General features: G+C 44.6%; 1 protein-coding gene across 3 annotated transcripts in view; it reads right to left on the reverse strand.

Annotated features, from left to right (window-relative positions):
- Positions 1-12,552, reverse strand: part of ZNF592 (zinc finger protein 592) — a 393,935-nt gene that overhangs the window by 203,006 nt on the left and 178,377 nt on the right. For all 3 annotated transcript variants that reach the window (XM_085644054.1, XM_085644056.1, XM_085644055.1), the window contains one exon: positions 1,607-1,785. In XM_085644054.1, the coding sequence (XP_085500180.1) occupies positions 1,607-1,785 (179 nt within the window). The remainder of the gene's footprint in view (positions 1-1,606; positions 1,786-12,552) is intronic.

The raw sequence follows: 12,552 nt of genomic DNA on the forward strand, positions 1-12,552 counted from the left end.
TGAGATAGCTTGGGTAGGATAGGGCTAGGAGGGCAGCAGGCAGGTCAGCATAGCGAAAAAAGCAGTTCTTCCAGAGCAGCAGTTCAGCAGTGGCAGTTCGTCTGCAGCACAGCAGTCCTTCTTCCTGGCAGAGTATCCACAGGTCCGGAAGTGCACTTAAGTAGTAGGATCTGAAGTCCAGTTCTTATACCCAGTGGTGCCTTTGAAGTGGGAAAAACGTCAAAGAAGGGCCGTTGAAGTGTACAGAGGTCCTCCCTTCCTGTCCTGGCTCCAGACTCACTACAGGGGGATAAGCAGTCTTTTGTGTGGGCACAGGACACAGCCTATTTAGGTCTAAGTGTGAGGCTGTTCCCAGCTCCTCCCTCCCATCCTTCCAAGATTGCCCATCAAGTCACACCTAAGTTCCCTTTGTGTGTGGCTGTCTAGAGGGAATGCACAAAGCCCAGCTGGCACACTCCACAGACATAAATTGGAGACAGGTTGCAGGCACACATGGGTAAGAGCAGGAAAATGGCAACTTTCTAAAAGTGGCATTTTCAAAATTATAAAAAGGTTTTGTCATTACAATTTCATAGGCACTAAACATGACAGATCTACCTCTTCTCAATTAGGAATTAAAGCTTATTAAACGTTAAAAGGATTTCCCAACATTAACCTATGGGAGGGGTAGGCCTCACAGTTGGTAAAAACTAATTTGGGAGTTTTTCACTACCAGTAAAACATAAAAGTACAGTGCCTACCTTTTAATTACACCGCACACTGCACCATGGGCTACATAGTACCTACTCTATGGCTTGGGAAAGGGTTTTAAATGCTAAATTGACATGGCAGTGTAAATTGCACACACAGGCTCTGCAGTGGCAGGCTTGAAACATGCTTAAAGGGCGACTCAAGTGGGTGGTTAGCTGCAAGTCCTCTAGTAGCGTTTTAATGTACAGGCCCTGGGCACATGTAGTGTACTTTACTAGGGACTTATAGGTATACTAAATATGGCAAACAGGTGTAAACCAATTATACCATGTTTTAGGAAGAGAGCACAATCACTTTTGCACTGGTTAGCAGTGGTCAAGTGCACAGAGTCTGAATGACAACAAAAACAAATTCAGCAAAAAGGGGAGGAGGAAGGGAAAACATTTGGGGGTGGCACGGCAGAAAGGGCCATTTCCACCATGGTGCAACAGTAACCTGGACTTCCTTACTCAGTGATGGTGCACTAAACTAAATCCACGCACCCTTGCAGACTTGAGCACTATATCCCAGTTTATGCAACACTAGTACTAGAGATAAATAAATGGCATATCATGGACTGCATCTTAAGACTGGGTTTAAAGCAACACTTTCAATGAGAGGAAAGGTGCCCCTCAAGTTTTTTTTTGCTGCCAGTCATATAAGTAGCTTTAATTTCAAATATGTAAAATAGGTGAGTATGTGATGTTATTCGAACTAATCCCTTCCAATATTATTTTCTGTCTGCATCCTGTGCTATTCAACTTAATCCAATCTATATTACATATTTGGAAATATTTTCACTAACACATATATAACAAACATACTATATAATACTTAAAACATTAGAAATACAAGAAAAGATAAAACAAGTACTAACCTGAATCCAACTTTGCGGGAATAATGTAGGCAATTCTCCTTGACATGAGTCTGAAAATATGCTGAACGACACAAAGCACCACATTCGGGACAACAATACGGTGATTTATGAGCATGTATTCTCTGGTGGGCTGTGTAACTGCATTTGTTGGGAAGCATCATTTGACAAACTTGACAAGTCTGCAGAGGAAAAAGGCCCTAAATAAGCTTTCTTCCTTTTGAACAATAAAAATACTGGAAAAGCAACGTACTATGGAAGGCTACAGAAGCAACAACTGTCACATTTGCATAAGTACTTTATCTCTAATATTAAAATCACATGGGTTATGATACTCAGTTCCTATTTAAGGGAGAAGCAATTCATTATAAAAGTAGATAAATCTCGGCTGTGCTCGTCATCAACCCTTGCTAAAGCTGATTAGTAAGGAAAATGTTACTTACCCAGTAAGCACATGTTCGTGGCATGTAGTGCTGCAAATTCACAATCTTAGCATTATCCTGCAATCTAGTGTTGGGCTTGGATGTGTGCAAGTTGATTTTCTTCGAAGAAAGTCTTTCGAGTCATAAGGAAGTGCGACTACTCCCTGTTGTTGGTAATGCTAATGGTCACCCACTCCGTTGTGAGAGAGGATGAAACAGGAAGCAAAGCATAGAGTATAGAGATGCCCATGTGAAAGGAGTCTGTGAGTAATAGTGGAAGTAACTGTAACAAGCACAGGCGTCCTGGGAGTAGGGTGGGTGCATGTGTATATACAGAACAACATGCCACAAACTGATGCTTACTGGTAACATTTTTGTTTAAGGCATGTGTGGCTGTAAAGGCACATGCTCAGCATGGACTTCTAAAGTAATTCTCCTTCATAAGTTGTAACTAGCCTGTGGGAATTACAGCTGTTTGAAATAGTGTACATATAACTGCTTGGCCCACGTTGGCTTACTGACGGGCCAGCACATCTACACAGTAATGATTCGTAAATATATGTTATGTAGACCATGAAGCTGCTTTACATGTCAGCTATAGGTATATTTACTAGTTAGGCCTCTGTAGCTCCTTTTTTAAGAGTGGAGTGAACTGTAAGAAGAACAGGTAAAGTTGTTTGAGCTTTAGCATAGCCTGTTTGGATGGACTTAACAATCCATCATGCAATGCCTGCTTTAGAAATGGCTCTTTCCTTGTGTGATTTTGAGAAAACAACAAATAGTTGTTGTGCCTTCCTAAATGATTTAGTCCGGTCAATGTAAGACATAAGAGCTTGTTTTACATCAAATGTGTGTGAAGCCCTTTCTGCAACTGATTCAGGGTGGGGGAAAAAAGACTATGTTGGTGCAAAGTACAACCCTCTCCCTATGTATTCGGAAGACAGGTTCTTCTAAAGTTAGTGACTGAAGCTCACCGACACGTCTAAGCGAAGTGATAGTGACCAGGAATGTTACCTTTTAGGATAAAAACTGGAGGAGGCAGGAGTGGAGGGGCTCAAATGGAGGGCCCATTAACCAAGTTAATATAATGTTGAGATTCTATTTTCAAACTGGGTGGCACCCTAGGAGGAATGACTAGTTTAAGACCTTCCAGGAAGGCTTTGATGATTAAAATTCTGAATAGGGAAGTGTGCTGTCTATTTTGTAGGTATGCCGCTATCGGATAAACCGGAGGGTGCAAATGAAATAAGTAACAGACTATGTCTTGTACCTTGGCTGCTAATGGATCAATGTGTTTGGAATGACAATAGTGAACACATTTTAGTGGCTTAACAGGCCCAGGTGGTGGGCTTGCATGCCTCTTTAAGAATGTCCATATACTGTTTTGAGAGATTGAGGTAACTAAAATCTAGGACTTCAGGAGCCAGATCCAAGATTGTCTGATTCCTCCATGGTTCAGTGTGAGAAGGTCCTTTCTGGTCAAAAGTGCTTTGTAGGGACCTACTAACAGTTCGACGAGTGTGGTGAACCATGGCTGTCATGCCCATGTGGCAGCCACCAGGATGACAGTGAGAGATGTCTGCTGAAAACTGTGAACCACAAACGGAAGGAGTTGGAGAGGTGGAAAAGCGTAAGAAAATATTCCTGAACAACTCATCCATAGTGCATTGCCCTTGGACTGTGGAAACCTGGAAGCGAAGTTTGGGCATGTGGCATTTTCTGCTGTGGTGATAAGGTCTATTGTTGACTGTCTCAATGCTGGAAATATTGGAGGAGGACTTGTGGTGGAGTTTCCACTCGCTGACTTGTTGGTGCCTCCTGCTGAGGGGATCTGTAAAGCAGTTGTCCACTCCCGGTAAGGTACTCTGCCAACAGGTGAATGTTGTATAGGAGAGCCCATCTCCAAATGGTCTGGGTCAAATAAGAAAGCTGTGAGGACCTGGTGCCCCTTGCTTTTGGAAATAATACATTGCTGTCATGTTGTCGGTCTTAAGGAGGACTACTGTGTCAATTTGGTGAGGAAGAAAGGCTTTCAGCACTAGGTAAGCAGGTAGTACCTCTAGGTGATTTATGAGGATAGGTCTCTGATTGGGTGTCCAGTGATCATGGTCAATGAGATCTTGGGAATGAACTCCCCGGCCCGTAAGGGACGTGTCCGTTGGTATGGTTCTCTTTGGAGTTGGGTCTAAGAAAGGGCTTTATTTTAAGAGGTTGGTGGTGTTCCACCATGGCAGAGAGTGGCAAGCTTGACGGTCAACCAACAGTAGGTCTTACCACTTTCGCTGCACTTCAGTCCATTGGTGTGCTAAGCACTCCTGCAACTGACACATGTTTAGTCTGGCATGAGGTACTATGGCTATGCACAAAGTCATCATACCGAGAAGAGGCAGGACTGTCCTCACTGTTGACCTGGTTGAAACTGGTGAATGAGTGCCTGGAATGATTGTATCCTGGCAGTATTCTAGGTAAGGTTGGATTTGAAGGGGTTGGAGATGGGATTTTAAGGCATTGATAGTAAATCCTCGTATATGCTGACCTGGGTGTGTTAGTGACACATTAAGATGAGTAGTGCTTTTGATATGCCAATAGACCAAATATGGAAAGACATGTATGCTTTGTCTGAGCAGATAAGCAGCCATAACCGCTAGACATTTGTGAAGCCTCTAGGCCCGGTAGTGACCCTGAGGGGGTGTACTTTGAACTGACAGGTGTTTTGTGATTGGGGGAATGAGTTGCCAAGTCAGAGTTTGCTGGTTGTGGCGACTGGTTTGGTAAGTCCGCCTTTGCATCCTGAGTGGTTACCCTATATAAGACTCAGCAGTATCCTTCAGGCAAGGTATTTTGAGCTTGTGGCCACTGGCATGAGGTGAAGGTTTCAGGAGAGGTGTTCTAATACCCTCCTCAGTGCAATGAGTGTTGCAGGGATTCTGCACAAACACAGAACTATGCGCAGGATTATAGGACCTTGGAGTAGAAGGACTGAGTCTTCCACGACCTTAGTACCCACAAGCCTAGGACCGACTAGCTATAGTGTCTCACTTGCTCTCCTACTCACTCATAGAGAAACAAAAGATTAGACAACACTCCCAGATTTCTCAGGAATCGTGGTAGCAAAACACATACTTTCGCTCGCACTCTTATACTTGTCCACAATAAGATCTGACAGAGACACAAAACAGTTTAAAATAGTTATTTTAACTAACGTACCCTAACATGCAATATACGTGTCACAACACGCAGGAGAATGCATAGTACCAATACAGTCTGCATAGCAGCTAATCCATAAATCCTGAAGGGAGCTGTCATCATGAAAAGACAACAGAGCCTATCCTCCCTCCCGTTGCTATAAAGCAGTATTTTTATATATGAGAAAATCTCTGGGGTTTGTCAGCTGACCCTATACCTTAGCCTATAGATGGTAGATCTACATCCTAGGTGCTGTCTCGCTCTTCTCCCTGGAAAGGTCCATCTCCAAGTGTGTGCTACCTATTTGTGTATTCTAATAAAACCAAAGTACGTTGTGCAAACAACAGCTGAATTTGTATGTTTTGTCAAAGGCCTGGCCAAAACAAAATAACATGGGGCATTGTTGTTCATCCTTGCTCACAATGTTCAGTCAAAATCCCAGGAACTTGCAAAGAGTGACACCGCGATGATTTCTCATGTGAAAACAGCCATAGAAAGTATTGCAAAAATAAAGTAAAGTAGTGTAGTAACGTGTGCAAAGCAGCAGGCAAGCTGCAGCCAGCAAATGCTAACATAGAAAATGAAATGGTTACTTACCAGTAGGAGTAGTTTTGCAGCTTGATGTATCTTCTGGATTCACATGCTGTGCATTATTCGGCGATCTAGTGGTTGGCCCGGAATTGTTCTCGTTTGTTTTTTTTTTCCTCTTGTTTTGGGCGTTGTCGACCACCATTTGGTGCCAGATACTACGTCCCTTGTGTGACATAAGACAGCGCCCTCGAGGTCGTTGTGCGTGGTAGCCATCTTCGGATATTTTCTTTGCGTTTTAGTCAATAGTCCTTTAGATGGGTTTTTAATGATTTCTTATAACTTTCTTCCCCACCTGTTTATATTCCTCATAAGTGAGGCGGGGTGGGTCACATGTGAATCCAGAAAACTCATCAAGCTGCAAAACTACTTCTGCTGGTAAGTAACCAATTCGTTTTGCAGCATGAATCCTTTTCTGGATTCACATGCTGTGCATCAGATTACGTAGCGGTTTCTCTCCTGTTGGGGGTGCTGTGATAAGAGGAAGACTTTGCGAACAGGTGGTGAAGTACTTTCTGTCCTACTTGTGCTTCCTTATTTATTTGTATGCACACACGGTAATGTTTGGTAAAAGTGTGTGGCTGCTGCACATATAGTGTCAATCGGCATATTAGCCATAAACGCAAGGGTTGCTCCCTTTTTTCTAGTGGACTGAGCTGTTGGTCATCCCGGTAATTCTTTGTTAGCGTTCGCGTAGCATAGCTGGACTGTTTGGACTATCCATCGTGAGTTTGAAGCCTTTGAGACAGGCGTACCTGTAATGGTATGCGAGTAGGCAACAAACAATTGTTTGGATTTGCATGTTTGTTCTTTACTCTCAAGGTAATACAGCAGTGCTCTCCTTACATCCAGGGTATGGAGGCTTCTTTCTTTTGATCCAAGTGATATTTGGATACCACTTTTGTTAGGAATTGTGGGTTTGTTTTTAAAATAACCTTGTCCTTTTTGTTTTGCATGTATGGTTCCTGTATGGTTAATGCTTGTAACTCACTTACCCTCCTCCGCAAGGATGTAACAGTGATTAGAACTGCTGTTTTGAGAGCAATGTTTTTGAGTTCTGCTTTATGCATGGGTTTAAAAGGTTTTGCCATTAGTTGTGGGAGCACTGTATTCAGACTCCACATGGGCACTGGAGCTGTTCTAGGAGGCGCAATTATGTTATTTCCTTCTAGGAATTGTTTTATGACAGGTCTTGTGAAGAAGCTCTTGCATGTTCTTCCCCTGGTGTATGCTACAATGGCAGCAAGGAGCACCTTTATGCTTGAGTAGTTGATGTGACTAACTAGGAGATGAGTCAGGTATACGATTACTGTTTCTTGCGTAATTATTGAGTTAATTTGATTATTAGCTGTGCACCAGGTGGTATTCACTTCCATTTTGCGGGGTAGCATTTTCTTGTAGTTTATTTCCTTACCTCATTTAGAATTTCCATAGTTTGTTGACGCAGGTTGAGGTGACCAAACTCTATATATTCAGGCGCCAAGCCACTAGGTGTAGCGTTGTTGGTTCTGGATGAAAGTTTTGGCCCTGTTGCATTGTCAATAGGTCTTTCTCCGTTTTGATCTTGATTATTTGTCCCTTGGACACTACTAGCAGACTGGAGTACCATGTCTGACTTGGCCATTGTGGAGCAATGAGAATTAGGTTTGTTCCTGGTTGCCGTGCCTTTTCCAGTACTTTTTGTATTTAGGGTTTTGGTAGAAAAGCGTATGCAAATGTCCCTGACCAGTTGAGGGACAGGGTATTCCTTTTTGACAGGTGGTGAGGATACCTCGAGGCAAAGCACTGGCATTTCCTGTTCTGTATTGTTGCAAAAAGGTCTATCGCTGGTGTTCCCCAGAGATTGAAGATGCACTGTACTGTTCTGTGTTTCAGCTCGCATTTGTGGGAGCAGTTGTTTTGTCTGCTCAGTTAGTCTGCTGTAGTTTTGTATATTCCTGGTAGGTGAACTGTTTGCAGATTGATTGTTTGAGATACTGCCCATTGCCAGATCTCCTGTGCTAGCCTACTCAGTGGGAATGATTTTGTACCTCCTTGTTTGTTGTGGTAGAACATTGTTGTGGTGTTGTCTGTTTGGATTAAGACAGCCTTCCCCAGAATGTGTTTCTGGAACGCTTTTAGTGCTAGGAGAACAGTTTTCATTTCCAAGTAGTTGATGTGTTTTATGGAATCTCGTTTGTTCCACTGACCACGTACTTTCAGATGTTTGCAGTGCGCTCCCTATCCGTTGAGGATGCGTCTGTAGCGATTGTCAAAGAAGGAGTTGGGTTCCTGAAAGGTCTGCCTTGTGTTATGTTGTTGGATGTCCACCATGGTATCTCTGCTAGCAGCTTGTGTGTAACAACCACTAGATCCTCCCAACTCCCTGTGGCTTGAGACAGTTGTTGCTTAGCCATTCCTAGAATGGACGCATATGTAGACTAGCATGAGGGATGAGCGGGATGCATGATGCCATCATGCCCATAAGTTTCATAACTCTCCTCACAGTCAGAGATCGACCATTCTGCTAGAAGGTGGTTTCTTGTGTTATTGTTTGTATCCTTTTTTGCGTTAGGTATGCCAGCACTTTCTTTGAGTCCAGTCTTGCCCCTAGGAAAGTCTTTGCTCTCTCTGCTTTCGTGGATGATTTCTTGTGGTTTATTGAAAACCCTAGTTCTTATAGCATGTAGTTGTCTGAATGTGAAAGAGGCATCTTTGTTTTGTGTTTGCTCTTATGAGCCAGTCGTCCAGGTAGGGGTCGACGTGTATTCCCTCCTTTCTCAGGTGTGCTGCCACTGTGGCTAGGCACTTGGTGAAGACACGTGGTGCTAACTTTATTCCGAAAGGCAGTACTTTGAACTGATAGTGTGTTCCTTTGTGTAGGGACCGTAGGTACTTTGTGTTTCTTCTTGTTCATTGGGATGTGTAAGTGGGAGTCTTTGAGGTCTATTGTTGCCATGTAGTCCCCTTTTTGAATTTGAGGGATTATTTCTTGGAGAGTAGACATTTTGAAATGTTGTGTTAGAATCAACTTATTTATGAACCTTATGTCCATGATTGGCCTTAGTGTCAGGTCCTGTTTGGGCACTAGGAAATATGGCGAGTAGTTGCCTTGGAAATACTCTTGATTTGGGACCAATTCTATTGCTTGTTTTTGGAATAGGTCCTTGATTTCTGAATTTAACTATGATTTCTGATTTTTGAAATTTCCTTATTTTGGGAGGGTTTGCAGGTGGTGTACTTGTGAGCTCTATGCAATACCCGTATTTTACTACATTTAAAATCCAAGTGTCTGTTATGATGTCTTTCCATTGTTGTAAAAATTTAGATATTCTTCCCCCCATTGGTCTTTCTCTGTTTGGGAGTCAATTTGTGCCGTTTCCTCTTCCTCTAGAGGGTTGGCCTCTGCCTCTGCCACTTCCTCAAAAGGGCTGCTTCAGCTGTTGCTGACAACCTTGGTATCCAGTTTGTTGTATGTTACCTTGGCCTTGTTGCTATTGTGACATTTGTTGTCCTTGGTCGAATGTACCTCTTCCTGTGGGGTTTCTGTTGCTGAACCCACCTCTTTTGAAGGTACGCCTTTACTGCAGGGCTCCCCTTGCTCTTGCGGTCTCATCAACTTTTTTGATTTGCTGGAGGGATTCATCCACCTCCTTCCCAAACAGTGCCACACCTGCGAAAGGCCTGTTAATGATGGATGTTTGAATCCTGAGATTCTGAGCCAGGCATGTCTTCTTAGGGTGGTGCTTGTGCACAGCTGTCTGCTGGTGGTGTCTGCTGCATCTAGTGCAGATGTAAGGCATCTATTTGCTATGTTTCTGCCCTCTTGGACAATAGATTTTGCTCTTTTCTTGTCCTCTTCAGGGAGTTTGTTAATTTATTTTTTTTAAAACATGTTTTTTATTGCAGCATTTTCAGCAAAATAACCATCGGGGCAACCGACACCCCCGTACAATCTCCGATCACACCCCTCGGTTTAGCAATGCACACAGCCATTTAGCCCACATCCCGGGGGCCGGGCGGCATATATAGACAGTTAAGCAAAGTAACACTACTATCGCCTCATAGCGGTGCCCGGTCCATGCCCCATGAGAGCCTCTGCTTTTCTGTCCAATCAGATTCTCTCCCCATCCAACTCGATATAACACTACCCTCCTACCTCAGGAACTCCCCCCCCGCCCACCCCACCCCCCCAACTGCTGCTGATGTAGGCCCCTCCAGTGGTCCCTAACTCTAATTCGTGCCATCCGTCGGAGGTTACGTCTATTTTCCCCAGCCTCAAGGAACTCCGCTCTCCTCGCGCTCTCGTTCCGCCCGCTCGAGCCGGCTATCCTGCAGGGCCTGCCCGATCATCTCCCAAGCCCTCACCCACTCCAACCCCTTTTCATTATCCGCCTTAGTCGCCTGCCGCCGTCTAACCTCACTCTCGCATCTAGACCATTTTAACAACTCGGATATCCACCGTCCGACTGACGGGCCCCCCCGGGACTTCCAGTGCCATGTAATTTCTCTCTGAGCCAGCATGAGCCCCAAGTCAATGAATTTGCTCGTCACTTTCGTCTTTGCTGTGTGAGGGAACCAAAGCAACAGACACGCCTCCATGTCAAACTCCACCTCCCGGTCAGTGATAGTATTCAAGATCTCTCCCACCTCAGCCCAGTACGACCCAAGCTTCGGGCACCCTTCAGGGAGTTTGTTAATGAGCTCCTCTATGTCGTCCCACTCCTGGTGGCCGAATCTGTTCAATAGGGCATTTGAATTTGCGATGCACCACTGTGTTGCAGCTTCCTTTTCAATTTTTCTTCCCGCCATATCCATTCTTTTGCTATCTTTTTCGGGTGGTGGCCCAGTGTTAGAGGGTGCATTAGCTCTTCTCCTGGCTGTTGTGATGATGATGGAGTCAAGCAGGGTGTTCCCTTGAATATATTTAGGGTCTTTCGAGGAGGTTTTGTAGTTTTTCTCGACCCTAGGAGTTACCCCGTTACTTGAGACTGGTTCCTTAAAGGCTTCCTTGCCCTGGTCTAAGATGCTTGGTAGCATTGGTAAGTATTGTCTCCCCTTGTTGGCTGGGGTCAGGGTTTCTAGAAGGAAACATGTCTCCCTTTTCCTCCTGGAGTGGAAAGTGTTTGCTGCCCTTTTCACTAGTCCATTGTATAAGGCGATATCATCTGGCGGAGATGCTTTCGACAGATAGCAGCATGTCTCTTCTTCGGGACTTTCAGTGTTGAGGTCGTTCCAGTTGGCCTCAAAATTTTCAGAGGCGTTCTCCTCTTCAGGAGTGTCTCTATATTCCTCGAGATCCTCCTCGCGAGGTTCGAGAATTGGGGGTGACTCGAGGATATCTTCTTCTTCCCCTTTGGCGTCTCCTGCTTCTTCGGAGTCTACGTTTTCCGATTGGGTGAGGGGTGTTTTCAGAATCTGGAAGTCCTTTAGTGATGCGTAGAACTCCCTCTTTTTCTGGAGGAGTGCCGCCATCTCGGACTAGAGTTATTTCCTCTTCTTTTCGACTTCAAGGGTTCTCTCGGATTCAGTGACTGGAGAATTTCTCTTTTTGGGCACGCCCTGCGGCGGTGCACCTACCTTCGTGGTTTGTGTTCGACCATAGGTATCGGCACCTTCTGCGATTTTCCCTCCTCAGTGACCCTTGGTAGGGACCCATGGGGTTCTTTAGATCGTGGCTGACACTGATCGCCTTTTTCTTCTGTGTTGCTTTAGGTTGCACCTTGCTTTTGGGGCCCTTTGGTTTCGACAGATGTGTATGGTGTCCTAACTTATTCGTCTTCTTCCCTGTGTCACTCGCCTTCTTGTGGGTGTGTGGTTTTCTGGAGTCCTCCTCCATAATTTCGACGTCTGACCCCTCGTGCGTCTATTCTGCTGATACTTCGTGGTCTTCATCATCACTGGAGAAACCTAAGTCTTAAGGGAAGTCTTCTTCGAGGTCTGAGACATTGTGGCGTAGTGGGTCTTTCTCTATTTTTGGCAATTCCTGAGTAATTTCGACTGGAACGCCGTGCAGGCCTCACAGTCGTTGTCCTTATGGTCCTTGGGCAGGCAGAGGTTGCACACGTTGTGCTGGTTGTGTTGTGTGAACTTGTGGTGGCATTTGGGGCAGAATTTGAAGGGGTATTTTCCATGACCCCTATCTCGCTATTTGTCAACCTTAGAGGTCGTCTGTCGTGTCGATACCGGAGTAGTGTTCTTATCTCCGGTCGCAGTGTCGATGATCGGTGAAGTTCACTGGAATTTTTCGGCTTTTCCTTCTCTTTTTCGGGGTATCTTGAAAAACCTTTGGAGCGTCCCATCCTGCTTCCAGACCCAATGGCGGAAAAAAGAATCTGAAGACGGCTACCACACACAACGACCTCCAGGGCACCGTCTGACGTCACCAATTGGTGGTCAACAACGCCCAAATCAAGAGAAAACAAAGAACAAACAAGAAGAATTCAATAACCAACCACTAGATGGCAGAATAATGCACAGCATGTGAATCCAGAAAAGGATTCATGCTGCAAAACGACAATGTCCCCATGGGCCAATGTGACACCCTCCCCTTGGACAGGTCGTTAGCACCGAGTCAAAACAAAAAATCAGAGGTAAGCAGCGGCAAAGCGTCTCAGTGGTATCCAAATTAGAATATAAGTGGACCAAAACAAAAAAAAATCAAAGTTAAAAAATAGCCAATTGGGTACCCAAAAACATATTTGTTCACAGCTACTCTTCAGAGCCGAAATGTCACAGAAAACGACAAATGCCATAAACTCCAGTATGTTGTTT

The sequence above is a fragment of the Triturus cristatus genome, chromosome 3_1 (assembly GCF_964204655.1).
Source record: "Triturus cristatus chromosome 3_1, aTriCri1.1, whole genome shotgun sequence".
Taxonomy (NCBI): Eukaryota; Metazoa; Chordata; class Amphibia; order Caudata; family Salamandridae; genus Triturus; species Triturus cristatus.